This window comes from Podarcis gaigeae (genome assembly GCF_964106915.1).
Source record: "Podarcis gaigeae genome assembly, chromosome: 10".
Classification (NCBI taxonomy): Eukaryota; Metazoa; Chordata; class Lepidosauria; order Squamata; family Lacertidae; genus Podarcis; species Podarcis gaigeae.
The window spans coordinates 40,625,318-40,651,420 of NC_139686.1; the positions used below are offsets into that span (position 1 = coordinate 40,625,318).

Sequence of the window (26,103 nt, forward strand, 5' to 3'; positions counted from 1 at the left end):
AGAACAGTTTCAGGTTAAGTACAGACCTTCGGAACGAATTAAGTACTTAACCTGAAGTACCACTGTATTTCAAAATACTGATGGGAGTGAATTCTTTCTGCAGCTAAAGAGGGGGGGGGAGTTTCCCAGTGGCAAAGCGCTCTCTCTCAAACAGGAGCACAACAGCACTGGAAAATAAAATGGGCCCGAGGTGTCAACCTTATGCAAATGCCCAGATGTGTGTCTCCTTTTCACCTGCTCCTGGGAAGGCAGCAGATGTTCTGAATCAGTGCCTAAGTGCAGTAATGAACTGGATGAGGGCCAATACACTGAAATGCAATCCAGATAGATGGAAGAGCTGTTAGTAGGTGCTTCGTCTGCCCAGTTGAGTGGTTTTCTACTTACACTCCCCATAACGGAGCAGTCTTTCAGTTTGGGATGCCCTAGATTCGTCATTGTCGCTAGAGGCACAAGCAGCCTCAATGGTGCGGAGTGCCTTTTATCAGCGTAAGCTGATATACCAACTGTGCCCTGATCTGGACAGAGATAGCGTTGCTGCCATTAGCCATGCTTTTGTTATCACCTGCTTGGATTACTGTAATGTGCTATATGTGGGAATGCTTTTGAGAATTGCCTGGAAACTTCAGCTGTTCCAAATTAAAGCAAGATGGGACTGCTCATTCTGACCAGATCAGATCAATATTTTACCAGTATTCACTAGGGTCCGATACAAAGTGCTTGCTTTAACTATTAATGCACTGGGTGGCTTCAGGCCAGGTTATGACCTTCTCCAACAATTACCTACTTGGACCCAAAGATCCTCAGATGCAGGCTGCTAAGCAGAGAAGGGGCATTTTCGGCAGTGGCACCATGATTTGTACTGTGTGGTTGGTTTTGAACTGTCTCTCCTTGGTTTTCTTTTATATGGTTTTTAACTACCCAGAAGACATTGTTAATTGGGTAGTGTGCAAACAAATACATAAAGTTCCAGTGCTCTCTGATCTAAAGGAAACAAAAACCTATAAGCTCTAGTCCCTGAAACTTCTCACCATTTGAGAAGTTGAGAAACGTGCAACAGTATTAGCCAAAGAAAGAAAAATCAAATCCATAGATGCAATTTCCTTCTCCAGTACTCTAGATCTCAGAAGCACTTACCCAGGGGGACAAATGCAACCACTCACACACGGTGGAGATGGTGCACAGGTGAAGTTCATGGCAAGGTTTGCACAGGAAAGCTCACAGTTTACTCCAGCAGATGGCAAGCCAGGCACATGAGACCGGCAGTCATAGTAGATCTTTTCTTCAGGGCACATGGGAGCTTCAAATTCAAAATGCAAACTACATGAGATCAGCATATGCTTAACTATCCCTTGAAATCAAATACACTTTAAAGTAATTTTTGCCGGTTCATGCCCTAATCTTTCAACACAATTCATCAACAACATATTCTGCTAACTACAAATGTAACACTTTCTTTACCCTTCAAGTGGTTAAAAATCTTTGGTCGTTTTGGCGCACATTTTCTGAATGGATACAATCTGAAAGCATTCGGGATTGCCAGAATTTTGCAAATCAGTCATGAATACAGACACTTGATATCTTAAGCTTTAAAGCAGCGCTCATTTCAAGTGCTGATCAAAAACCCTCTTATGTGTCAAACTAAGTTTTTCATGTGAATGTTGCAGTATCAGTTTCTTCAAAACATGTTAAATTGTTGATGGATCTCTCTCAGCCAAGTTGGGATATGTGAAACCATACAATATTGTTACAGTAGGTTTAAATGTTGCAGTAATATGAATTATACTTTGCTTTTTATTTGATGAAGTTAGTAAAATGTTTTTTTATATTTCCTTGACAACCACTTGCAATTAATTCTTACAAGTGTTAAGAGTTTTCAGAAATGTTACATCCATATAGAGAGTACCAAAGTAATTAACATATGCTGTACTTGTTCTCATTGAACATAACCCTCACTGGATTAAGTTTAACATTGCAGCAAAACCCAACTGGCAAAAACTTCAAAAGTACTGGTCAAAAGCTAATATTTCACGTGAGTCTATTCAGATATCCAACAACTTGTTCCTTTGAAAACACAGGGTGGAATTCAGCAACATGTTAACGTGATTGTTCTGTCAGTGCAAGCATTTCCCCTTGCCAGATGGAACAATCTTCCCTCTTCTCCTCCACACCCTGTGCTAGGGGTTCCCCCAACCCTCCAGAGTAGATTTGGGGGAGCTTCAGGGAATGCATGTGGGGAGCAAATGGGGGAAGCAAATCTTTGTGTTGGCTTCCTCTAGCACACCAGGTTAGTTGATTCCGGGCCCCTTTTTCCTGGTCCAAAACTCTGAATTTTATTGATGTTCTTTGATATAGGACAGGCTTCCTCAACTTCAACACTCCAGATGTTTTTGGCCTACAACTCCCATGATTCCTAGCTAGCAGGACCAGTGGTTAGGGATGCTGGGAATTGTAGTCTCAAAACATCTAGAGGGCCGAGGTTGAGGAAGCCTGGTCTAGGACAAAATGGGGATGAAAAAGAATGGATATGCAGAACACTTTCAGGTGAGCAGGGATTCAAACCAGACTCAGATTAAACTCCCTTTCTTAGAACATGCAGTCCATGCATCTACAGCAGATAAAGTGACCAAAAAGCATTTGAGAACTCTTCTGCTCAAGAAGCTAAGGGAATTTTGTTACCTGCAGGAACTTCAGCAGCTTCTGTGCATCTCATTGTTCCATTTAGACACTGGCTAGTCAGTGCACATAAAAAACACATCATAATAATTTAATACAAAAATACAGTTTTATATAGCAGAATAACATTGTTAGTCATATAATGCAACTAAATGCGGTATAACTTACAGATGCAATAAGCATGACATTCTAAACATCAAAAATATCTGACAGCTGAGGATAACATAGATGAGTTAGATGAATGATCAACTTGTACTTATTGCTTCTTATACTAAGCATGCAAGGCTGCATTCACACAGCAGTTTATATCATTTTCATTACATTCCCCCCTGTTAAGTTCTGCATTATAGTTGAGCTTTCACATGACATAAAACCTGCTTCTGGAATTATAATGGAATAAGAGCTGGACCATAAGAAGGCTGATCGCCAAAGAATTGATGCTTTTGAATTATGGTGCTGGACGAAACTCTTGAGAGTCCCATGGACTGCAAGAAAATCAAACCTATCCATTCTTAAGGAAATCGGCCCTGAGTGCTCACTGGAAGGACAGATCCTGAAGCTGAGGCTCCAATACTTTGGCCACCTCATGAGAAGAGAAGACTCCCTGGAAAAGACCCTGATGCTGGGAAAGATTGAGGGCACAAGGAGAAGCGGACGACAGAGGACGAGATGGTTGGACAGTGTTCTCGAAGCCACTAACATGAGTTTGACCAAACTGCGGGAGGCAGTGGAAGACAGGAGTGCCTGGCGTGCTCTGGTCCATGGGGTCACGAAGAGTCGGAAGAGTCTGAAGAAGTGTGCATGCACACAAAAGCTCATACCAATAACAAACTTAGTTGGTCTCTAAGGTGCTACTGGAAGGAATTTTTTTTATTTTGTTACAACAACAACAGCAACAACAACAACAGTGCAAGCTGAGTGCTCTTTTCCATGTTATTTGCATCCAGAAAAATCTGTTTGCAAAGTATTAAAAAATTAGTGCTAAACCTGCACTGTATTCCATTATAGTTGAAAAATGGAATAAACTTCAATGTGAATGCAGCCTAAGTCTGATCAGCCTATCCTCTCCCTTAAGACAATGATCTCCAAGATCTGGGAGAATTTCTCCAAAACCCCACTGCTAATTGTGTTTATACTGCAGTCTCACAATGCCAAATTGGCATGTACGCAAACTGGGTAGAGAATGAAGTCTACACTTCCACAAGAAACATAAGCTAAATTCCTACTTCTGCACTTCGTACAATCGCCTCCATATAGTGACAGCCATCATACATAGAAGAGGTCATGTGAATTGGTCCTCAATGCATCAAACAAGTAAAGCAGTTCAGAGTTTATAGAATAGTATATATTGTTCCTTAATATATCACAGGTTTACTACACAGAAAGTTATGAAAACTTGGCGAGGAGCATGCAAGACTAATTTGGGAAAAGGCTATTTAAATTTAAATTTAATTAAATTAAAATTAAAATATAAGTAAAGCAGCTCCAGCAACAACTGGTCATGTACTGAGAACTGCACATCCAAAACAATATGTACAAGTGTCAGCTTGCAAATCTGTAAATTTGAATGAATTTTTTTTATTTTATTTTTTAAAAAAACCCTCTTAGAGTTGGTTCTTACCATGAGCCTGATGGTGTGGGTAGAATTTCCCAAGGCTGAAAATTTCTGCCTTTATAGTGGCATCGGCAACTAACCCTAATAAAAGAAAGCTTATGAATTCAGTTATAATATAGTATTACAGAACAGAAGGTGGTGCATAATTCATACATCATATCCTAATTGTTACAATAGGCATATCCTTTGAAGTCATCACTGACGTGCTCATTAATATCAACAGTACAAATTTTGCTTCAGATTATACTAGAACTATAATATTTGATTTTGTGTGTGTGTATCCTTAAGTTCTAGAGAAAGGAGGTTTTCTTTCTGTTCTCTAGAATATTATTGGCATTAATAAAACTACTGATTGGTGGTTCAGTCAAATGTTACTCGCATGCATGCTTGGGAAACTAACAGCCACTGAAATGTTGTTAAACTAAGAACTAGTTCAACTATAGGAATGTGTCTTTAGAGCAGACGTGACAGACCCTGTGATTAAACAACATGAAATGTCCCGTCTCAGGGGAAAGATTTCAGTGTACATACCATGAGAAGGTAACAACCTGTCACTCATTTGATTATAGTTTTACCAAGCTGAGAGAAAGGTGCTTTGGTTTTCTGCCAAAATACCATGAACCTTCTGTGTGTGTACACACCATTCATTTAAAGCACAGTCAACCCTCCCCCCCCCCCCACTTAAGAATCCTGGGAACTGTAGCTCTTTAGGGGATAAATTTCAGATAAAGCTCAAGATGATTTGCTGGTGGAGAATATGCTTTAAATGTATGGTGTGCTCAGAGCCAGAATGCAGAATAGCATAGATTTTGGCCCTCAGCAAGTATTAAGGGATAAGTTTTATTCATGCTCAGAACCTGGCTGAGCAAGGAATTTGAGGAAGCAATATTCTTCCAGGTTACGGTTGCTATTAGTTGCAGAGATGGGATTTGCCTGTCATCCACATTACATCAGTCAATCTATAATAAGAAGATGAGGAAGTCCGTCCATTTCAAGTCTACAATTTTCACCATAATGAGGAAAAATATTCTGAAAGCTAGAACTAGGATGTGTTTGCTTTTTTAAAAAATACAATTAAATAAATTTAAAATGGCTTACATTGGCACACAAAAGTTGATAGATTCTTCAAAGTATTTTCCATCAGGGCAATTACATCCTTCAGCACAATCATGATCGCAGGCATCCAAAAATGAGAGGGAGGAACAGGAATGCTCACAGAAAGAGGAGCACTGGTGGTACAGCATACCACTTCTGCACATTAATGCTACAGATAAACAATGTATTGTTCGAATGTCAGAATGTCAGGCCCAGACATCAAGATGCACTGCTACACTTTAACAAAACCCACTTTCTCTTTAGCATTATTTATTAGATTTTTATCTGACCTTTCCTTCAAAAAAACAGAAACAAAACAATAAAAGCAATAAAATGTAAACCTTAAACACACAAACACCAAATGAATATCCACAAAACTAATAATGTCAAAGCTGCTGATAATATATTTCTGTTCTCAAATGCCTAGGTAAACAGGACCGTTTTTTAATTCCTATAAACATTAATATGGAGTGGCTGTCTCGGTTGGCACTGCTCTGTGGTGGTTCCAGTCCTACTTGGGTGCTTGTATTCAGAAGGTGGTTCCTAGCGAGTGGAACCTTCAGTTGGGGGGTTCTGCAAGGTTTGATTTTATTCCTCATATTGTTAAACAAGGCATAGGCAAACTCAGCCCTCCAGATGTTTTGGGACTACAACTCCCATCATCACTGACCACTGGTCCTGTTAGCTAGGGATGATGGGAGTTGTGGTCCCAAAACATCTGGAGGGCCAAATTGGCTTATGCCTGATCTACATGAAACCATTGGATGTGGTTATCCAGAATTTTGGAGTATGTTTGTCAGCAATGTGCTGATGACATACTGCTCAAATACTCCTTTAAACCTGCAGGTGTGGCAGTGGACTGATGCTAGATTGATATATTGTCTCAGTACTGCACTGGATGAGAGCCAATAACCTGAAGCTTAATTCAGACAAGAGGTGCTGTTAGTGGGCTGTTCTCTAGACTGGATGGATGGGATGAGGCCTGTTCTGGATGAGGTTACATTCCCTCTAAAGGAGCAGGTACATAGCTTGGAGTACTTCTGGGGCCATCAATGTCATTTGAGCCTCAGGAGGCCTCAGTGGTGTAGACTGCCTTCATCTGGTGGCTACACCTCTATCTGGACAGGAGTAGCCTTACATCTATTGTCTATGCTTTAATAATAATAATAATAATAATAATAATAATAATAATAATTTATTTATTTATTTATATCCCGCCTTTCCCAGCTGAAGCCAGGCTCAGAGCGACTAACAACAATAAAAGTAACACAGCATTCTAAAATCAATTCATTTTAAAATCAATTCAAAATCAAATTAATGGCAACCAGTGGACTAGAGTTCTGTGAGGATTACCAAAGGAGGGGGTCAGACTGTGCCTTGGCCAGGTTACTTGCTCTGCTAACCTGCATTTGAAGACAGTTTGGAAACTGCAGCTAGTGCAGAATTTAGCAACCAGGTTGCTCACCAGGACAAGATGGTCTGAGCACACAACACCAATCCTTGCCTGACAGCCCTGTCTACCAATTAGTTTCTGGGCTCAATATGTCAAAGCGCTGGGTTTGATCTATAAAGCCTTATGTGGATCAGGACCCTAATACATCAGTGACTACCTCCCCCTACCTTAACTGGCCCAAACACTGCAGTTGTCATCTGTTGCCAATGCTGTATATTTATTTCCAGCTATATATTATGGTCAGGGTCAATTGGCCAATAGTAAGATTCTAAATTTCAGGTGAAGATTGTAGAAGAGCATTTCAAACTTGCATGTAGTTCCCCCCCCCCCTTCTAAATATATAGATGCATCTGGCTGGTTTTGTGATGCGTTAAATCACTTGCTTCTTAAAGAAAGGCTGGTAGATTCTCAGTGACACCCCCCCCCCCCCAGGACCAGGCTAGTACCTGTTCCATCTTACCGGCTTAATCAAGGAACAGAGGAATTCAGACATTAAAGAACAGGCCAGATCTGCTTAATGTTCAGTATGGGGTTACTAATCCAGGCAGATTTGGAAGCAAGCAGTCTGAGGGTTTTTTTTTTTTTGTTTTTGTTTTGTTTTGTTTTGAAGAATGCATGTATCCTAGTAATGCTTCAATTTAAAAAAAAATAATAATTCACAGTTCAGTGACTCACCACAGTATGAGACATGAGATCTGAAGTCAACAGTAACTCCGTGCTTGCTGCATAGGTAAGTATAGTGTGCAAGAGCACTGCACAAACAGCTGCTCCCACATTTGCAAGCATCAAAGCGGCACCGCTGGTAGTATAATCCTGGGCTGATGTAGACATGACATGGAGCAAAGAGTTCTTGATTGAGGAGATCACACTGGGATGCATACCCAACTAAGGGAAAGCAACAATTGACTCATAGGAGTACTCATACTATTTAAAGCACTCTGTGAAAAGTAAGTAGCCAAGTTTGATAACACTACACCAAAATTACAGGCTAGCCAAAACATAATGCATGCAAATATACATGCACAGCCCTCATCCTACTGACCTTAATGAGCACCATTCCAGGAAGCTAGGTGTATATGCTAGCCATTGAAATCAATGGGGTTTAAACAAACAGGAGAGAGATTTGCCTTTACCAGAAAGATTGTTCTGAATCTAAATGGCAGATTAAAGAAACAGCCCAAAATCATCTGTAGGAGACAATAAAGTTCAGACACAGGAAAAGAACTGGGATCTAAGAAAGCTATTATGATAAATCTACATCAAAACCCCCAAGTAAAAGTGCACCATTTTGTTGGTTAATGTTACAAGGATCAACCACAGGGATGTTGACGGGCACATGGCACGCTGAAGAAACCTTCCATGCGTTGGCATGGAGCTGCGGGGTCCCTTCGATCATTCCTGCTGGAGATCTGAGGAGGAAAATGAGAGTGATTAGGCAGAAGAACCAGACAGGCCAAGAGAAAATGCCTGTCACTGGGAATAATCTATTTGCCCTGACATCACCTAGGATAGGCAAATGGACTCCCTCCAGATGTGGAACTCCAAATCCCATCAGCTCCAGCCAGCATGTCTGCAGGGCAGGAATGATGGGAGGCATGCACAAGTGGAAGAGTGTGAGCATAGAAGGTGCTCACATGTCTGAAAACGTAATAGGGGGCTCTTTTTTCCTCACTGAAGTAACATTTGACCATTGGCTGCCTGTAGTCTTCTGAGAACAGTTCAAGCTGCTAGGTTTGCCTTTTAAACTACAGTGGTACCTCTGGTTAGGTACTTAATTCGTTCTGGGGGTCCGTTCTTAACCTGAAACTGTTCTTAACCTGAAGCACCACTTTAGCTAATGGGCCTCCCGCTGCCGCTGTGCGATTTCTGTTCTCATCCTGAAGCAAAGTTCTTTATCCAAGGTACTATTTCTGGGTTAGCAGAATCTGTACCCTGAAGTGTATGTAACCTGAATAGTATGTAACCCGAGGTACCACTGTATTTGAGAGCTACTTAAATAGGCTTATACATCTTGCCTGTTGCTCTGTTGTACTTTCAGGATCACCTGAGAGCATTTCCTTGATGCTTGCTAGTCACCATGTGGCAAGAACTTACAACAAGGGTATACAGAATCATGTTGGGTTGCTTTTATACAGTTACGTAATTCAGTAGATTAGCCAAGCATAAACAATAGCCAGAAAAGTTCTAGTGACTGATTATTTGGGCTGACTGAGTAGCTAAGCTTTATCTAATAAAGTGTAGTGCTATATATTCTATATGTTGGTTAATATTTTGCATATCTGGATTTAATACACATCATTACTCAGGTTTTACATATGGGTTGAGTTTTGCTTATGGGCTAACTAAATGAATAATGAAGTAACAGTAGAAATCAAACTTACAGAAAATCATCTCTCAAGTTTCCATTATATGTTCCACATAGACCCAAAGTTCTGCTTTTCCAAGCAGCACTGAGTTGAATATACACTCTCTCGCCATCTTTAGCAAACTGAATCCTTAAACCAAATTTAGTTTTCAGCTGCACAAACAACGAAGACAGATTCTGCACCTCAGCATACCCTACACGTAACAGAAGATGGGATAATTCCCCAAACAACGTTAAATCATTGTCCAGAGGTATGAGACTGCATTCTTTTGATAACACAAGCTAATATAGTATCAAAACAGAGAGATGTTATTTTTAACCTATATGGAAGAAACTGTAATTCCATCTTCATAATGTCAACTCTTTAAAAAATGATATTTTTTTTATATAGAGAACTCTGCCGCTATTATTCCGTTTAACTAAAAGCAAACAAGCAAACAAAAAGAACTGAAAAGATGACGACCTTCTCCAAACCCCTTTGGAGCCTTCTCAAGGTGGGAAATTGAGAGGGATTGGGTGACAAGTTATCCAGGAGGGCTTTGTGGTTTATTCAGCCTCAAGTGACAGACACTTTAGATAGAATAGTCCCTTGCAGCTATTTTGTATATACCATATACAAGAGTGAAACAAGTTTAAAATACTTCCAGAGAGGAGCCTCCTGACAAGGTCCCCAAAGCATGAGATATCAATTAACCGTGACAAGAGAAGCCTATAAAACGTGCTTCGTTTCGTATGTATTCTGTTTCACATACAGAACCTGAGGGATGTGGGCCAACTACCTAATTCGGTTCACATGATGAGTGAAATGTGTATGCTAATCATTCAAGGCCGAAAGCATAATATATCAATTAACTGTAACAAGATCAGCCTTAGGGCTATAAAACTTCCTTCGTTTCATGCGTTTTTGCTTTCACATATAGAATTCCAGAGATGTGGGCCAACTAGCTAATTCAAGTCACATGATGAATGAAGTCCTGTATACTAATCTATCAATGCCTTCAGTTATTTAATTTGGACGATTCCTCAGTTCCCAAACTGAAAAAGAGCTGGAGCTGGAAACCCTGATTCATATCAAATGATAACAGTTCATTTAAAAAAACACACACACACAAGTATTTAACTCATCTTCTGTGCCAGGCATGAGAAAAAACACACACAGAGACATTAATGTAAAAATTTGTATATTTTCATTGAAACAGATTGGCTAGAAAAGGAACAATAAGAACCTTAATAGAAGGGTATTGTAATAAATGTCTTACCATTTAGGTTCAAACCCTGATTGGAAGAGCTATACTGAACTTCACCACCTCGGTTCAGAGTCACTTGCTTGTTCAAGTCATCTTCAAGAACTAGTGTTATGGACTGAATGCAGACATGATCAAGATTCTGAATGGGCCCAGGAAGGCAGGGCAACGGGGAGCACAAGGAAAGGAAAAATATAGACAAGTATTTCCTAATTTGAATTCCATTCATTTCATTCCATTTTGAGCAACATTCCATTTTTATTAGGCCATCCTCCAAGGAAGTGGGCAATGTTCTTTTTCCTCCTGCTGCCCATTTCATCCTCTCAACAACCCTGAAAGTAACTTAAACTGAGAGGTAGTAACCGACCCAAGGTCACCTAGTGAGCTACATGGCTGAGTGGGAATTTGAACTCTGGTCTCCCCAATCTAGCATTCTATCCACTACACCAGGCCTAGAGGAAAAAGCTGCAATATACCATTAAAAAATAACTTTAGAGATAATAAATGAATCAATTATGCTCATGGAATACAGCAGCACCCTCTAGAGTTTCGTTGTACTACAACTCCCATCATTGACCATTGGCCATACTGGCTGAGTCTAATGGGAGTTATTAGCCCGCAACATCTGGATGATGTCTTGTTGGCTAACCTTGAGCTACACATATTAAACTCAAAGAATGGTTTCATACATAAGAGGAAGAGATTGATGTTGCAGCATTCTGGATTTAACTAGCCAGCGGTTGAAATGCCCTATCGTTAATATTTTAATATTCTGTGAGCTCTCAGATTTATTGTTCCCCCCCCAAAAAAAAAAATACCAAGAGAGCTTATAAAATATCAAATAAATATCTCAGTCAGTTTCAAAATGCCTCTTATCTGGCTGGCAGTATATCAAACCTGTTCAGCCCTGTCACCAAGAGCATTTATCTGCCTAAGACACCTGCTCAGGCTGTAACCAAATATGTAGATGCTTGTGTAATCATGCGTGAATGAAAAGCTCTGTAGACTTAATCTCAGTAAAAGGCGCAATTGGCTTTACAAAAAGGCAAGACTTACAACTGAAATGGAATCCAGGTTATGATCAGGTAGACACTCAATATTAAGAAAAAAGAATGATTTATTATTGCTAGTCCTCTTAATTAATTAATTGGCTCCAATGGTGTAGGTATTTATATATCAGCATAGAATTTTATTTTAAGCATGACCTTACCTGGCCGCATGGAGTTTTCTGTACGGTAATTGTGAATTTGTCTTTCCCAGTGCCCTTCACCAGAATGTACTGACAAATCCCAAGGAAGGTATAATGGCGACCATCGAAAGTTGTGAAATGAGAATCACCAACGATTGAACATTCAGCTTAAGGCAAGAACAGTTAAATATTTAGTTGGATATCACCCACTGAACTCAATGGAACTGAGTTCTGAGTAGATGTATAAGATTTCACTGTTAGTGGTTAGAGAGGTTTACAATATATTTTGTATTAGTTAAGATTTCAACTGATGTGTCACTTTTAGTATTTTTACTTATTAAGATACCAACATTTAAATATATTAATATAAAGTAAACAAAAAATTATCTTACAAAAACAGAGAAAAAATAAATTACCTGGGCAATCATGTTCAGTGCAGTTCCAAATTCCACCAATACAAATACTAAAACAAAATAGACAATGTGTTAACAAAATAGAATGCTGGGAGAAAACATTGTAACCCTTTTGATATTTACTATATAAATGCAACTATAAAAACTCCCACAATAATAGCACAACAAGGCAAATGCTTTAAAGTAAGGTAATTAAAGGTATTCAGACACAAGACAGAGATAATAGAAGTAATGTCTACATACCAGTTACTACATTCTTGCTCAATTTTTGAGCCAACAGGAAATGCCGTCCCATGATAAACACATGGGCAATCAGAGAGGGAAATACAAGTTCCATTGTCCATTATGAGACCTAAGGTTATAAAGAAAATACCATTTATGTTATCACAATATATATATATATATATATATATATATATATATATATACACACACACACACACACACACACACACACAAACATATATATATATATATCCTGTCATTTACTATGTAGCAAAGATGTTCATCAGGTGAAGTTTAGGGATGTTGATAAGGCCTTCTCTGGACTTGAAGGTTTAAAACCATGTTGCATTCAACCATGGTTAGAATGCAAGAGAGTTTGATACTAAATGAAGCATTAATACTCAACTGTGGTTAAGGATTATATCAGCACTGCCATTTAATCCCTAACCACTGTTGAGGCTGATGACAGCATGAATACTGCAAGTATGGTTTAGGGGATTTTGTTGCTGTTGTTGATATTAATTTTTTGTATCCCTATTTTTAGATTTTATGATTTATGTGGAAATAGTTCAGTTTGGTTATATGCTTTTTGGTTTTATTTTTTATGACCACTTTGGTTATGCTTGTGATAATGTAACTATGGAAAGGTGACATACAAATGAAATGATGATGGTGATGATAAGTAGCAATGGTAGTAAATAGAAAAAGAAGTCCACAAACTGTCAGTTTCTTCCCTATCAATGAACCAGGATCAAGAGACTGCATTGATACATCTGCACCAATTCACAGCGTATATGTACACGTCTAGAATAGACTATGGCCTAAAATTGAGAACTTCTGTACAGACAACAAAACCATCCTATTAAGTGACAACAAATACTGCTACAGTATTTGTAGCAGTAAAGAATGCTATATGAGAGTTGTCAGTATTGGTCACTGACAACTGTCAAATAGCATTCTTTACTTGTATATCTATATCTGCCATTCACATGTTTGGTGAGCCTTCACATTGACCCAGAGTTGTAAAGTATTCAGTACCTTTTTAAAACAATACAAAACAGTATATAGCAAGAATTGGGAAGGAAAAAAGATATATAGAAATGAACATACACTTTCCTGAGGTTTTGACTATCTTTACACAGAACTCTACAAGTTCTTCTGTACATACAACCTAGAAATCAATGGGAACTTCAGAAGATGCTGGTCAAAAGGAGTGTCCCCATTAAAACACACTTCTGTTGTGAGCAGAGTGGTTTTAACATTCAAATAAAGTAATTGGAAAAAGTAGCTTACTTACCATCAGGACAGTAGCATCCATCTAAGCAATGAAGATTACTGCCAAGACAATCTTTCTCAAAAGTGCAGGTTGGGGGACAACAGCTAATACAATCCCGATGGATAAAATTATCTTCACACTTATCATCTAAAATACAAGAAGTTCAAAACATTGCTATGATCCTGGTCATTGCATTTAGATAAGGAGGCATATTGCACAAACCCAGCAGATTAATGATCCTATGTTAGTTGTGCTCATCAACTTCAATGAGTCTACCTTGAGACTAGCATTGGATACTACCCACAAAGTATTGTTCTACAGTGTTTTAATAGTACTGTAACTAATTACTAGTATCCTAAATTTAGCATATGTTTCAAGTCTTCGAGTAGGACCTTCATAGGCACATTCATAGCAAGAGGAATCTGGAGTTGTAGACATGTACATTTATAGGGACCAGGAGTGTGTGTGTGTGTGTGTGTGTGTGTGTGTGAGAGAGAGAGAGAGAGAGAGAGAGAGAGAGAGAGAGAGAGAGAGAGAGAGAATGTAAATAACCCTGAAATCTAGTATGAAGAATGGTGGTACATAAATATTTATATGAATGTAATGTAGAATACACATCTGCTTTGACAGGATATTGAAACAGCTATATTACCCTGACCAAGTAGTCAAAATCCAAAAATATGAAAGCAATTACTTAAAATTGTTCTTGTTTCCACTCTGAATGGCTGCAATATGCCATCCATACCATTGGGTTGCTGCAGTGGAAATTTCTCAGTGGTATTAGGTTGGTCCAACAAAAATCTTTAACACTGATTGACACACTGAAGCTATTGTTTAGCTGACCTAATATTAAAGTACTAGGTAAAGGTAAAGGGACCCCTGACCGTTAAGTCCAGTTGTGGACGACTCTGGGGTTGCGGCGCTCATCTCACTTTACTGGCTGAGGGAGCCAGCGTTTGTCTGCAAACAGCTTCCGGGTCATGTGGCCAGCATGACAAAGCTGCTTCTGGCAAACCAGAGCAGTGCACAGAAACACCGTTTACCTTCCTGCCAGAGTGGTACCTGTTTATCTACTTGCACTTTGACATGCTTTCGAACTACTAGGTTGGCAGGAGCAGGGACCGAGCAATGGGAGCTCACCCCATCGCAGGGATTTGAACCGCCGACCTTCTGATCAGCAAGCCCTAGGCTCTGCAGTTTAGACCCACCAGACTTACTACATGCTGGAAAATCATCCCTCCAGTCTCGCACTGGGTAGCCTGCATGTGAACATGATCGAGCATACTCTGTCACCGCTCGGCAGTAAGTTTCATCATTGTCCTCTCTGAAAAGACAAAAACAAACCCTTACTGATTAAATCTGTAATCTTCAAACTATATGTGTAGGATTATCGTAACTTCGTAAGAAAATTGATATAATACAAGCTAGGATTCAGTTTTCAGCAATAACCCCTTCCTGCTACAGCAGGTGTCCCTCAATCCTCAGGAGTACATTTTCAGGACTCTTAGTGGGGTGCATAGGTGCTTACCTACAAAGGTCATTCATACAGCTGGAAATATAGGGGTAAGGATCTATGCTTTGGTGGCAGCTGAGAAAAGGGAACTGCAAGAGTATTTGGCACTTGAAGTATATGTTCTGTGCAAAAAAAAAGAATATAGCTGATTATTAATTCATGTATGTTTCATAAAATAAGCATGAACTCCCCCCCCCCCATCTCAAGGTCACTTTTTAACTCTCCCTGAGACCCGTACAATTTCTGCTATAACCCCTTTGTTGTCCTACATTGTGTTTCTAATGCTTGTCCCTTCCCAACTGTGTTGAATTGGCAAAATATCTCCCAGGTTCAGTGATAAAGAATGAGAGAACATTCCCCTGAGGAACTCTTCATTCTTTAAGAAACTATAAAAATTAAATCATAGTTTAATTTGGGAATAAAATGAACTCTAGTCTATGCCGTGTATGCACTCGCAGGAGAGCATGCCAAAGTACAGCTCTTCTAACTTCCTCACATTTCTTTAAAATCAAAAAAGAATTAAGGCTCATCCCACACTGAACTGCTGATAATCAGATTAAACTTCTTGACCCAACCTATTTACCAGTGCCCATGGGCTGTATCCAGTGATCTCATCACACTAGCATAAAGACTTCCACTATGCAAATGGATTTCTCTCTTGTGACCCCTCCACAAATCAGTATTGGGGTTTCCCCTACCCCTAAGCATACATGAAGGTACATGATGCAAGCCTCCACACCCCACTTACACTGTCTCCTAACCCTCCTGAGAAGCTTTCAAGAAGCTGCAGGAGCATCAGAGAATGGCAAATTTCTATTCTGTGAGATTTCTGCTATTCAGTGCTCTTTTCTGGCCAAAGGCCAGAAAAACAAATATCCTAGAGGCCACTCTATAAAAACAGCAATCTAGTCAGCTTACCTCATAAGATTCTGTGTCAATGTAGCATGGACTAGGAAAATCAGAGGCAATAGCTACACAAGCTGCACCATCTGGAGTTTGCACAGACCAACTGTTAGCAAATTTAGCAATATCCTCCTTATAATCACCTATTAAACAACACAATTTCCCACAAGAGTAAATGACATGTGACTAGCATCATATGAATACATATATTGTAGATCAGGCTTCCTCAAACTCGGCCCTCCAGATGTTTTGAGACTACAATTCCCATCATCCCTGACCACTGCTCCTGCTTGCTAGGGATCATGGGAGTTGTAGACCTAAAACATCTGGAAGGCCGAGTTTGAGGAAGCCTGCTGTAGATACTATTAAAATAGTCGGCCATTTATGCATATAAATATTTCCTACATTTATCGGTCATAGAAATGATTGCAATTTCCAGACACCATGTGCTTGTCTGGAAGCACCCTTGACCCGAGCTCATTAAACCTTAAACCTTCGTAATATATCTCACACAACAAGACATTTACGGCATACTGATGGCCATGATAAAAAAAATTAACCACATTAGGTTTTATCCACAGAGTAGACTCATTGAAATGATTGGAGATGACTAACTTAGGTCCATTATTTTCACTTGGTCTACTCATAAGAAGAGCCTACTGGATCTGGCAAATGGTTCCTCTCGCTTAGTATCCTATTCTGATAGTGGCCAACCAGATGCGTGTAGGAAACCGGCAAGCAAGTTCCAGGCACAAGACCATGGTTAACAGTAACTGGGATTCAGAAGCATATACTGCCCCCAACTGTGGAGGCAGAACATAGTCAATATGGCCAGTAGCCATAGGTAGCCTTGTCCTTCAGGAATTTGTCTAATTCTCTTTAAAAGTCATCCAAGTTGGTAGTCATCACTGCCTCCACCCAGTTGGCTTCTGTCATCATATCTAGTTTGCTCTGAATTATGGGTACACCGCAGAGCTGATATGAAAGCATCTTGTTATCATTCGGCAAAGCATCAATGGCTCCCAACTGAGAGACAACCAGCATGAATCTCATGTCTGCAATAAACTTACTAGATGACCTTATGCAAGTCAGTCTCTCAACGTCGGCCCCCTATGTTGTAATACAAGTCTAACACCACTGACCTTCCTTCCAAGGTTATTGTAAGGATTGCAGTAAGAAAAAATGATATTGTGTACTTTGAACATGCATAAGCATTATATAAACGTATTTCCAGTTACAGATAGGTAGCCGTGTTGGTCCGCCATAGTCAAAACAAAAAAAAATCCTTCCAGTAGCACCTTAAAGACCAACTAAGTTAGTTCTTGGTATGAGCTTTCGTGTGCATGCACACTTCTTCAGATACACTGAAACAGAAGTCACCAGACCCTTCTATATAGTGAGAAGGTGGGGAGGGGTATTACTCAGAAGGGTGGTGGGAATGGGTGATTGGCAGATAGCTATGATGAGCCTGCTGACGACTCTTAACGACTGCAATAGGTCTTACAGGAAAAAGCAAGGGGTGAGAAGGTGAAAAATGGCTTTGTCATGTATAATGAGATAAGAATCCAATGTCTTTGTTCAGACCAGGTCTCTCCATGGTTTTAAGTTTGGTAATAAGTTGCAATTCAGCAGCTTCTCTTTCCAGTCTATTTCTGAAATTCCTTTGTAGTAAAACAGCTACTTTGAGATCTTGTATAGAATGTCCTGGGAGATTGAAGTGTTCTCCTACTGGTTTCTCTGTCTTGTGATTTCTGATGTCAGATTTATGTCTGTTTATTCTTTGGCGTAAGGTTTGGCCTGTTTGTCCAATATAGAGAGCTGAAGGACACTGTTGGCATTTGATGGCATACACAATGTTAGACGATGAGCAATTAAATAGTCCCGAGATGGTATGTGTGATGTTGTTGGGGCCAGTAATGGTGTTGTCCGGGTGTATGTGGCAGCAAAGTTGGCATCTGGGTTTATTGCAGGCTCTGGTGCCAGTGTCCGTGTTAAGTCTGGTTGTAGTATTATTGTGGGTTAGGAGTTGTTTAAGATTGGGTGGCTGTCTGTAGGCAATGAAAGGTCTTCCTCCCAGAGCTTGAGAAAGAGAACTGTCATTGTCCAGGAGAGGTTGTAGATCTCTGATGATGCGTTGTACTGTTTTAACTTGGGAGCTGTATGTGATGACTAGAGGTGTTCTGTTATTTTCTTTTTTGGGTCTGTCTTGCAGCAAGTTCTCTCTGGGTATCAGTCTGGCTCTGTTGATCTGTTGTCTAACTTCATCTGCTGGGTATTTTAGTTCTAAAAAGGTTTGCTGTAGATCTCTTAGGTGAGAGTCTCTGTCTGTAGAATTGGAACAGATGCGGCTGTAACGTAGTGCCTGGCTATATACAATGGACTGTTTGGTATGTTTGGAATGGTAGCTAGAGGCATGTAGATATGTTTGTCGGTCAGTTGATTTACGGTATAAGGTGGTGTCTATGCGCCCATCCTGTATTTTTATAGTAGTGTCCAAAAAATGTATTTCTTGCATAGATTGATTCATTGTTAGGTTGATTGTGGGGTGAAAATCATTGAATTTCTGGTGGAAGGTGTCCAGGGTCTGTTGACCATGTGTCCAGATGATAAAAATATCGTCAATGTATCGCAGGTACAAGAGAGGTTTGAGTGGGTAGGAGTTTAGGAAACGTTGTTCTAAATCTGCCATGAAGATGTTGGCATACTGTGGGGCCATGCGGGTGCCCATTGCTGTGCCGCTGATCTGAAGGAACAGGTCATCACCGAATTTGAAGTTGTTGTGGGTAAGGACAAATTGGCAGAGTTTGGTGGCAAAGTCCGCTGTGGTTTTATCTGAAATGGTGTTCCTTATAGCTTGTAAACCATCGTTGTGTGGGATGTTGGTATACAGAGATTCCACATCCATAGTAGCTAGTATAGTATTGTTAGGAAGATTATTTAAATATTGTATTTTCCTCAGAAAATCTGTGGTGTCACGTACATAGCTGGGAGCACTGATGGCATATGGTTTCAGAACAGAGTCCATATAACCGGAGACACCCACTGTAATAGTGCCAATACCTGAAATGATGGGGCGTCCTGGATTTCCTGGTTTGTGTATTTTAGGTAGAAGATAGAAAGTTCCTGGTCGAGGTTCTGTTGGTGTGTTTGTGAGGATCTGTTCTTGGATGTGTGGGGGTAGCTCCTTAACAATCTTGTTCAGTTCTTTTTTGTATTCTTGTGTGGGGCCTGAGTCCAATTTTATGTAAAAGGCGGTATTGGAAAGTTGTCTGTGAGCCTCCTGAATGTAGTCAGTTTTGTTCATGATGACGACAGCTCCACCTTTGTCCGCGGACATCCCCACACATCCAAGAACATATATATAGAAGGGTCTGGTGACTTCTGTTTCAGTGTATCTGAAGAAGTGTGCATGCACACGAAAGCTCATACCAAGAACTAACTTAGTTGGTCTTTAAGGTGCTACTGGAAGGATTTTTTTTTTATATAAACGTATTGACATTTTGCCCCAAACAAAACTTGGAAAAAAAGGATAACTACAGTTCACAATACAGTGGTACCTCCGGTTGCGCATGGGATCCATTCCGGAGCTCCGGCTGGATCCCAAGGTGTTCATATCTGGAGGTGCTGCTTCTGTGCATGCGCGTGCATGGCAAAACTCAAAAAAATATTTCCAGGTTTGCCATGCACCTATCCCAAAGGATACGTAACCAGAGGTGAACGTTTGTAGAGGTAAAAAGGTAAAGGTACCCCTGCCCTACGGGCCAGTCTTATCAGACTCTGGGGTTGTGCGCCCATCTCACTCAAGAGGCCAGGGGCCAGCGCTGTCCGGAGACACTTCCGGGTCACGTGGCCAGCGTGACAAAGCTGCATCTGGCGAGCCAGAGCTGCACACGGAAACGCCGTTTACCTTCCCGCTGGTAAGCGGTCCCTATTTATCTACTTGCACCCGGAGGTGCTTTCGAACTGCTAGGTTGGCAGGCGCTGGGACCGAGCAGCGGGAGCGCACCCCGCCGCAGGGATTCGAACCGCCGACCTTTCAATCGGCAAGTCCTAGGCGCTGAGGCTTTAACCCACAGCGCCACCTGCGTCCCTATGTAGAGGTACCACTGTACAATATCCTTGCAGTGTTGCCTTACACTTGTAAGAGGCTAGGATCCATGAGGGTTGCATTCACAAATTATCTGACTCGGCTATCTGCTTACTATTTTGTATTACAAGATCGTCCGATGAGTTGCTGTTATAGTTTCCACACAAGCCACATGTTTTCCCCTGGTGTTCTTCAGTCAGTTTGATGTAAATCCCGGAGCTTCCATCCCAAGCTAGGGAAAAGCCAAAGGTAGTTTTCACCAGAATATAATCTGCTAATCTTTCCATGAAAACGTTTCCAATTGTTTGGGGCAATCTCAATCTGGGGAAGCAGAAGAAGTTTCACTTCAAAAAGTGCAAGTCAAGTGCATTTCATGTTGTCTTTTTACTCATTTGATACATAAAACAATACAATAAAAACTATATAAAAAATTAAAATCAGAAATCCACTATTATAGGATATTTCCTTAATTGTCAACATATACCTGGCAGCACTGAAGGTTTTCAACAGACCTTGGTTTACTGTGCTGTGAGGCCTTGCTCACAGCACAGTAAACCATAGTTTACAATGAATGTGCTGATCTCAACCACTTTACTCATCCAAATTCTCACTCTCACATAGAAGTAGCAAACTATGGTCCTTGGCGTAGTGTTACATCCAAACCAGTGGTTGTGGTTTGTTTCACTCCCAACAAACCATGATTTAAAGCCAAGATTTGTTCTTGGCTTACTGATTGTAGTTTGAGTAAAACAAAGCACAATTTTCAGTTCAGACCTAATGTTAAGGCAGGAATCATGGCTTTTTTCTCCGACATGCAACTGAAGAGGAGCAAAGGGAATGAGATTGGTGCATTCACAGCAAACCATTAACTACAGCTTTCATTAGTTCACAAATTGGGCCACTGTACAATCAAAATGTACCACTGAAATTCTTGATTTTAATTATACTTTCTACATCATTCAAACATAAATTATCACTTTAGATAAATTAATGTGAGCTCATATTATTCCCCATATTGATTTAATGACATTACAGTGGGGCAGGGGGAAGGCAATGTTTTTATACTCCAAATCAATCTTTATTTCCTACATCAAAGTTTTTTCACACTGGACCTGTAATGGAGCTGTATTAGGGTACATTATTTCCCTAAGCGTTATCACAATACTTTATATCTGATTTTAAAACATCTTTAGATAAAAACTTCTGGACTGTTTACCTGATCCTGCCCTTTCTTACTTCATGCCGCAATATGATTATTTCCTCCTGATTTGCAAAGAACAAGCTGATTGACCGCAAACAAGAATACACTGAACCAACACAACTTGGGCTGTTGTTAATCTTAAAGGGAGAGAAATAGATTTACATGAGTAACAAATACATTATTTTGCCCAGTATCTGCAAGCAGCTCACCTTGTTTTCCAAAAAAGACCAAGAACTGGAACCAATAATACTTTGGGCAATTTTAACTCATGTGCAGCTAAATACTCATTCTCCGTGCCTATTTCATAGCTTGGGTTTTCATCTTTTAATATTTGTCTGTTGCTATAATTGTTCTCTCTGCTTTATATACATTATAAAATGAAATAAGAATAATAAACTTTACCCCAAATAATACTTTGGGCAGCTTTTTAGCCCATATTTTTTTGTACAAATATCCAAGTACAAAATACAAATGCATCATTCCAGCTACATCACAATGCAGCTGAAGAATCGTACCCCTACTTCTATGGACTTTAGAGGAAAACTCACGTCACAAGCATGTGATCTGTCTTCTGCCTCTTTCCCTTAATTGTGAGGAATCCTTTTGGGTCTCATGTCTAAACACAGGTACCATAAACATATGTGTCAGAACTAAGGATGGGTGAATCTATCAATTTTTGGTTTCTCTCATTTTCCAATCTTAAATTCAGTTCCCCATTATTTCCACATTAGTTCGCCTTCTTTTCAAGTCTTCATGAAAATTCATGAGCATTTGACTGCATATTTCCTCTAATATAGAGTAAAAAAGTAAAAGACCCCAGGGATGGTTAAGTCCTGTCAAAGGTGACTGTGAGGTGTGGCACTCATCTCAGTTCAGACTGAGGGAGCCAGCGTTTGTCCACAGGTAGCTTTCCAGGTCATGTGTCCAGCATGCCTAAACCACTTCTGGTGCAACAGAACACCGTGACGGAAGTCAAAGTGCACAGAAATGCCATTTACCTTATTTTATTATATTTTTAAATTTTCTTTCTGCTTTATATTTCTAATAAAAATCTCAAAGCGGTTTACAGCATACTAAATCAATAAAACAATAGGCGGGCGATATTCCTCTGGCCTCATGAGGAGCCTCTTTTGTGGGGCTGGCGGGTGTGGCCCCGCCCCCTAGGCTAGGTGGAAAGGGCTTTCCCGCCGCAGTGGTACCTATTTATCTACTTGCACTGGTATGCGTTCAAACTGCTAGGTTGGTAGAAGCAGGGACAAAGCAACGGGAGCTTACCCTGTCGAGGGGTTCGAACCGCTGACCTTCTGATTGGCAAGCCCAAGAAGCTCAGACATTTAGACCACAGCACCACCCGCATCCTCCTCTAATATACACATGCCTATGTGCAATTTTGCTTAATATACACACGTTTGCATAACTATTTCCTGTAATGTAACACATTTTTATGTTGTTTCCACTAATATATTCATTTCAACGCATGCTTTACTCTTGTATAAGCATTTTTATACCCAGGACTCAGCTGGGGAACTGCATTGCACAATTCAGCACACTGCGAACTTTTAAGGATGGTTGGTTTTTGCTTCATGTGTTGCTTTGGAAAGCGTAAATTAGGTAGCTTTGGTAATCAAATCAAATTTTCCCGCATCCCTGGTCAGAACTCAGAAGCACAAATACCATGCATAGGAAATCAGACAGAGAAGCATACGTGTTTCTCTCTTAAACCTGGGCATCAACACCAGCTATGGGTGTATGAGTTGTCTTGAAAAGCAGATATACATATTTCAATTAAAAACATTACAGTCTGTGCAGAGCAACTACAGAGGAGTTAAAGAAAGTGGAAAGAAATGTTGTACTTATTTTTTCATTCTGTTTTCACTTCCTTCTCAAGCCAAATTCCCAATCTTACCCACACAGTGTATTGAGGCTCTGGATCACTGCAGTCTTTCACAAAAATGTATGAACAGTTTCCCGGGAAGTAATAATAGATGCCGTCAAATGTTTCAAAGTGATGCTGACCCCATGATTTGCAAATGCCATCTCTGTCTTTGCCAGCGTTTGGAACTAGAAAGAGCAAAGTGTTGGTTTGCAGGTGCAGTAAAAGAAGCCCATGTCGCCCATTTCAAATATATTCATCATATCAGTTTATATATATATTTACACACACACACACATTAAAAATTCAGATTATAAATGGAATGATCTAAGAGATGCCTGTCACATGTAGGCCAGATTATTTGGATCACTATCAAAAAAATCAATTCACATTCACATTGGCATCACCTGAACAGCTTGAGTATTTTCTGAAAAGACAGAGCTATTGCAGAGAAAGGAACCCAGGAAAGTTCCTCCAATATGTATGGTTCCTTCACTTGCATTCAAATTTGGTTTGCAACCAGAGAACATGAACTCAAGATGGAGCAAAAAATAAAAAATAGAATAGAGAAGAATATCACAGATGCAACATCTCTCATTGCAGTGTGGAAGAGAAGGAAAATAGCACACAGGCTGAATGTTGCTTAACTTCAGAGCTCTTAAAGAGAGGGGATAAAATTGTAAGTGCTTGCATTGAACCCCCATTATTCTTGTTCAGTAGTTTAAAAGTACTATTAATTTCACTGAGATTCGTGGCAGACTCACGCAGGTAGACAGCTACTTTCCATGCAGTCATGTGGAGGTTGGCTCATCCAACAATTTACTCAAATATAGTGGCTTACCATGCAGATTCAGCCATCTTCAGCACAGGCTGTTTGCGATGGTACAGGATCAGTTCCTGTATCCATTCGTCACTGACTCTGTACAGAAATTCCAGGTGGCTGAATATAACCTAGTGTAAACTGGTCTTTTAGTGAAAGTTCCATGCAGTTAAACTGGGATCTAGCATTTGATTAGGTTTATTTATTACTTTTCTTAAAAAATGTATACCCTGCTTTTTACCTCATCTGGGTCTCAAAGTAGCTTACAAATAATAAAAATGTGCAATCCAAAAAAATAATAATGTTAAAATAGTGATATGTGTGACACTTTTACAATTCGCTTCCACAAACTGTTGGAAGCAAATTGCAAAAGCATTGTATGCATTACTGTTTTAACAAACAAGGTTGTAACATCTCACCTTAATATGAAATTCAGCTCCTTAACATCTTCCTGGAACTTACCAATTTGGCACCGTTCACCCTGTGCCTGGAAAGTCTCACAGTCACATATTCCGGCCTCTGTGCAAACTGCTCCATTAAGGCATTCTTGAGGGCAAGAACCTGCACAGCAGAAACAGCCAGATGTCAACAAGCACACAAACTACATGAACATCCTGCATAGTTTGGATAAAAGTTTACCCATATTAAAGAAAACTGTACCAGCTTTTATACAAATTATTTTTTCTTTGGTACAGTGGTACCTCAGGTTACATACGCTTCAGGTTACAGACTCCGCTAACCCAGAAATAATGCTTCAGGTTAAGAACTTTGCTTCAGGATGAGAACAGAAATTGTGTTCCGGCAGCGTTAAAAGGATCACCCCATATAGGCTTCCTGACATGTCCTGATTTTTGGATGTAAAAATAGCCTTGGGGGGAAATGTGGCCAAATTGACAAAATGTCAGGGAAAACCTGGATGGTACAATGCAGCCCAGGTATTAGAATTTCTTACAGACATTGCTAAACTACAACTTGGGAATAAGCACCACTGAAGCTAATAGGATGAACTTTTGAGTAAGCACATGTAGAATTGCAGTGTATGCGTGTGAAATGGGAAAACCCTTGTTCAAATCTTTCTCAAGCAGGGATTCACATGGTGGCTTTAAAGTATTCCACTTTTCTCTCAGCTTCAGTGCCCGTCTCCAAAATCCCCATCATAATGGTGGAAATAGTACTGGCATACATTACAGGGCAGTTGTAATCGTCACTGGGATGCTAGTGATTGCTGATGTTTTTGGATGGTGCCATGGCCTTTTTGGTGAAGATACTGCGATACTGGACACTTGAAATACACTATAAAATCTCAGGTTGTTACATATTAAATAAGGAATTTAAGAGTGCATTTAGCCATTTGATTCCATTTATGAACTACTTCCCATAAAAATATATTGAAGCAATCATACAATAAAAACATCAGTAATCAAAAACAATTTTAGAATTCTATGTATAACAACAGTTTTTATTTTTTTAAAAATCATATGTAAAAACAATTTCAAATTCAATATGGAAGCATAGTAGATTACCAACTGTTGATGCCCTCCACCCATGAAATATTGGCTTGGTCAGGGAGCAGGAGAAACACAGTAAATACTTAAACAATGAAAAGTCTTTTAAAGTGCATGGTGAGGACAAAGAGGTTGCAGCAACTAATGTATAGAATTGTTGCTATGTTTGCTGGATCCATGATTTTGGCCAGTGGTTTCACAGGACCGCTTTCTATCCTCTATGTAATAATGTAATAAACTCTAGAAAATCAAATAGTATATCAGCATTCATGATTAGAATTACTGGCAATGATTATTGTATGGAACATTTCACAAATGTCTTTTCAAAGAGGCATCATAGTAATGATATGGTACTGACCTCCTGATGAATTCTGAGCCTGAGAAAAGGCCTCATGTATGTGAGCCCCAGAAGAAACTGCAGCAGTCTAAGAGGGAAAGACGAAGACAAAAGCAAATCGTGCTAGTTTAATTAAAGCCCTTGGAAGTACAATACCAATGTTTCTGATAATGGTGCAAAAGAAAATTATGATAATTAAACTAAATTATCCTGAATTTGCACTCGAGCCAAAAAGCCTTGATAACTCAAACACTAGATATGTTGCACAAACAGCAAGCTAACAGACGTGGGCACTACTTAAAATTCATATAAGTCA

At 39.8% G+C, this 26,103-nt stretch overlaps 1 protein-coding gene across 1 annotated transcript in view; it reads right to left on the bottom strand.

The window, feature by feature from the left end:
- Positions 1-26,103, bottom strand: part of OTOGL (otogelin like) — a gene marked incomplete at its 5' end in the record, with an annotated part of 83,841 nt that overhangs the window by 52,835 nt on the left and 4,903 nt on the right. Inside the window, 19 exons of the mRNA XM_083699672.1 lie at positions 1,135-1,297; positions 2,677-2,729; positions 4,295-4,369; positions 5,387-5,552; positions 7,512-7,721; positions 8,121-8,245; positions 9,218-9,395; positions 10,461-10,587; positions 11,656-11,801; positions 12,051-12,097; positions 12,291-12,399; positions 13,570-13,695; positions 14,766-14,872; positions 15,077-15,183; positions 15,980-16,107; positions 20,167-20,372; positions 21,268-21,389; positions 23,159-23,313; positions 24,408-24,506. Coding sequence (XP_083555798.1) covers positions 1,135-1,297; positions 2,677-2,729; positions 4,295-4,369; positions 5,387-5,552; positions 7,512-7,721; positions 8,121-8,245; positions 9,218-9,395; positions 10,461-10,587; positions 11,656-11,801; positions 12,051-12,097; positions 12,291-12,399; positions 13,570-13,695; positions 14,766-14,872; positions 15,077-15,183; positions 15,980-16,107; positions 20,167-20,372; positions 21,268-21,389; positions 23,159-23,313; positions 24,408-24,506 — 2,449 coding nt within the window. The remainder of the gene's footprint in view (positions 1-1,134; positions 1,298-2,676; positions 2,730-4,294; positions 4,370-5,386; positions 5,553-7,511; positions 7,722-8,120; positions 8,246-9,217; positions 9,396-10,460; positions 10,588-11,655; positions 11,802-12,050; positions 12,098-12,290; positions 12,400-13,569; positions 13,696-14,765; positions 14,873-15,076; positions 15,184-15,979; positions 16,108-20,166; positions 20,373-21,267; positions 21,390-23,158; positions 23,314-24,407; positions 24,507-26,103) is intronic.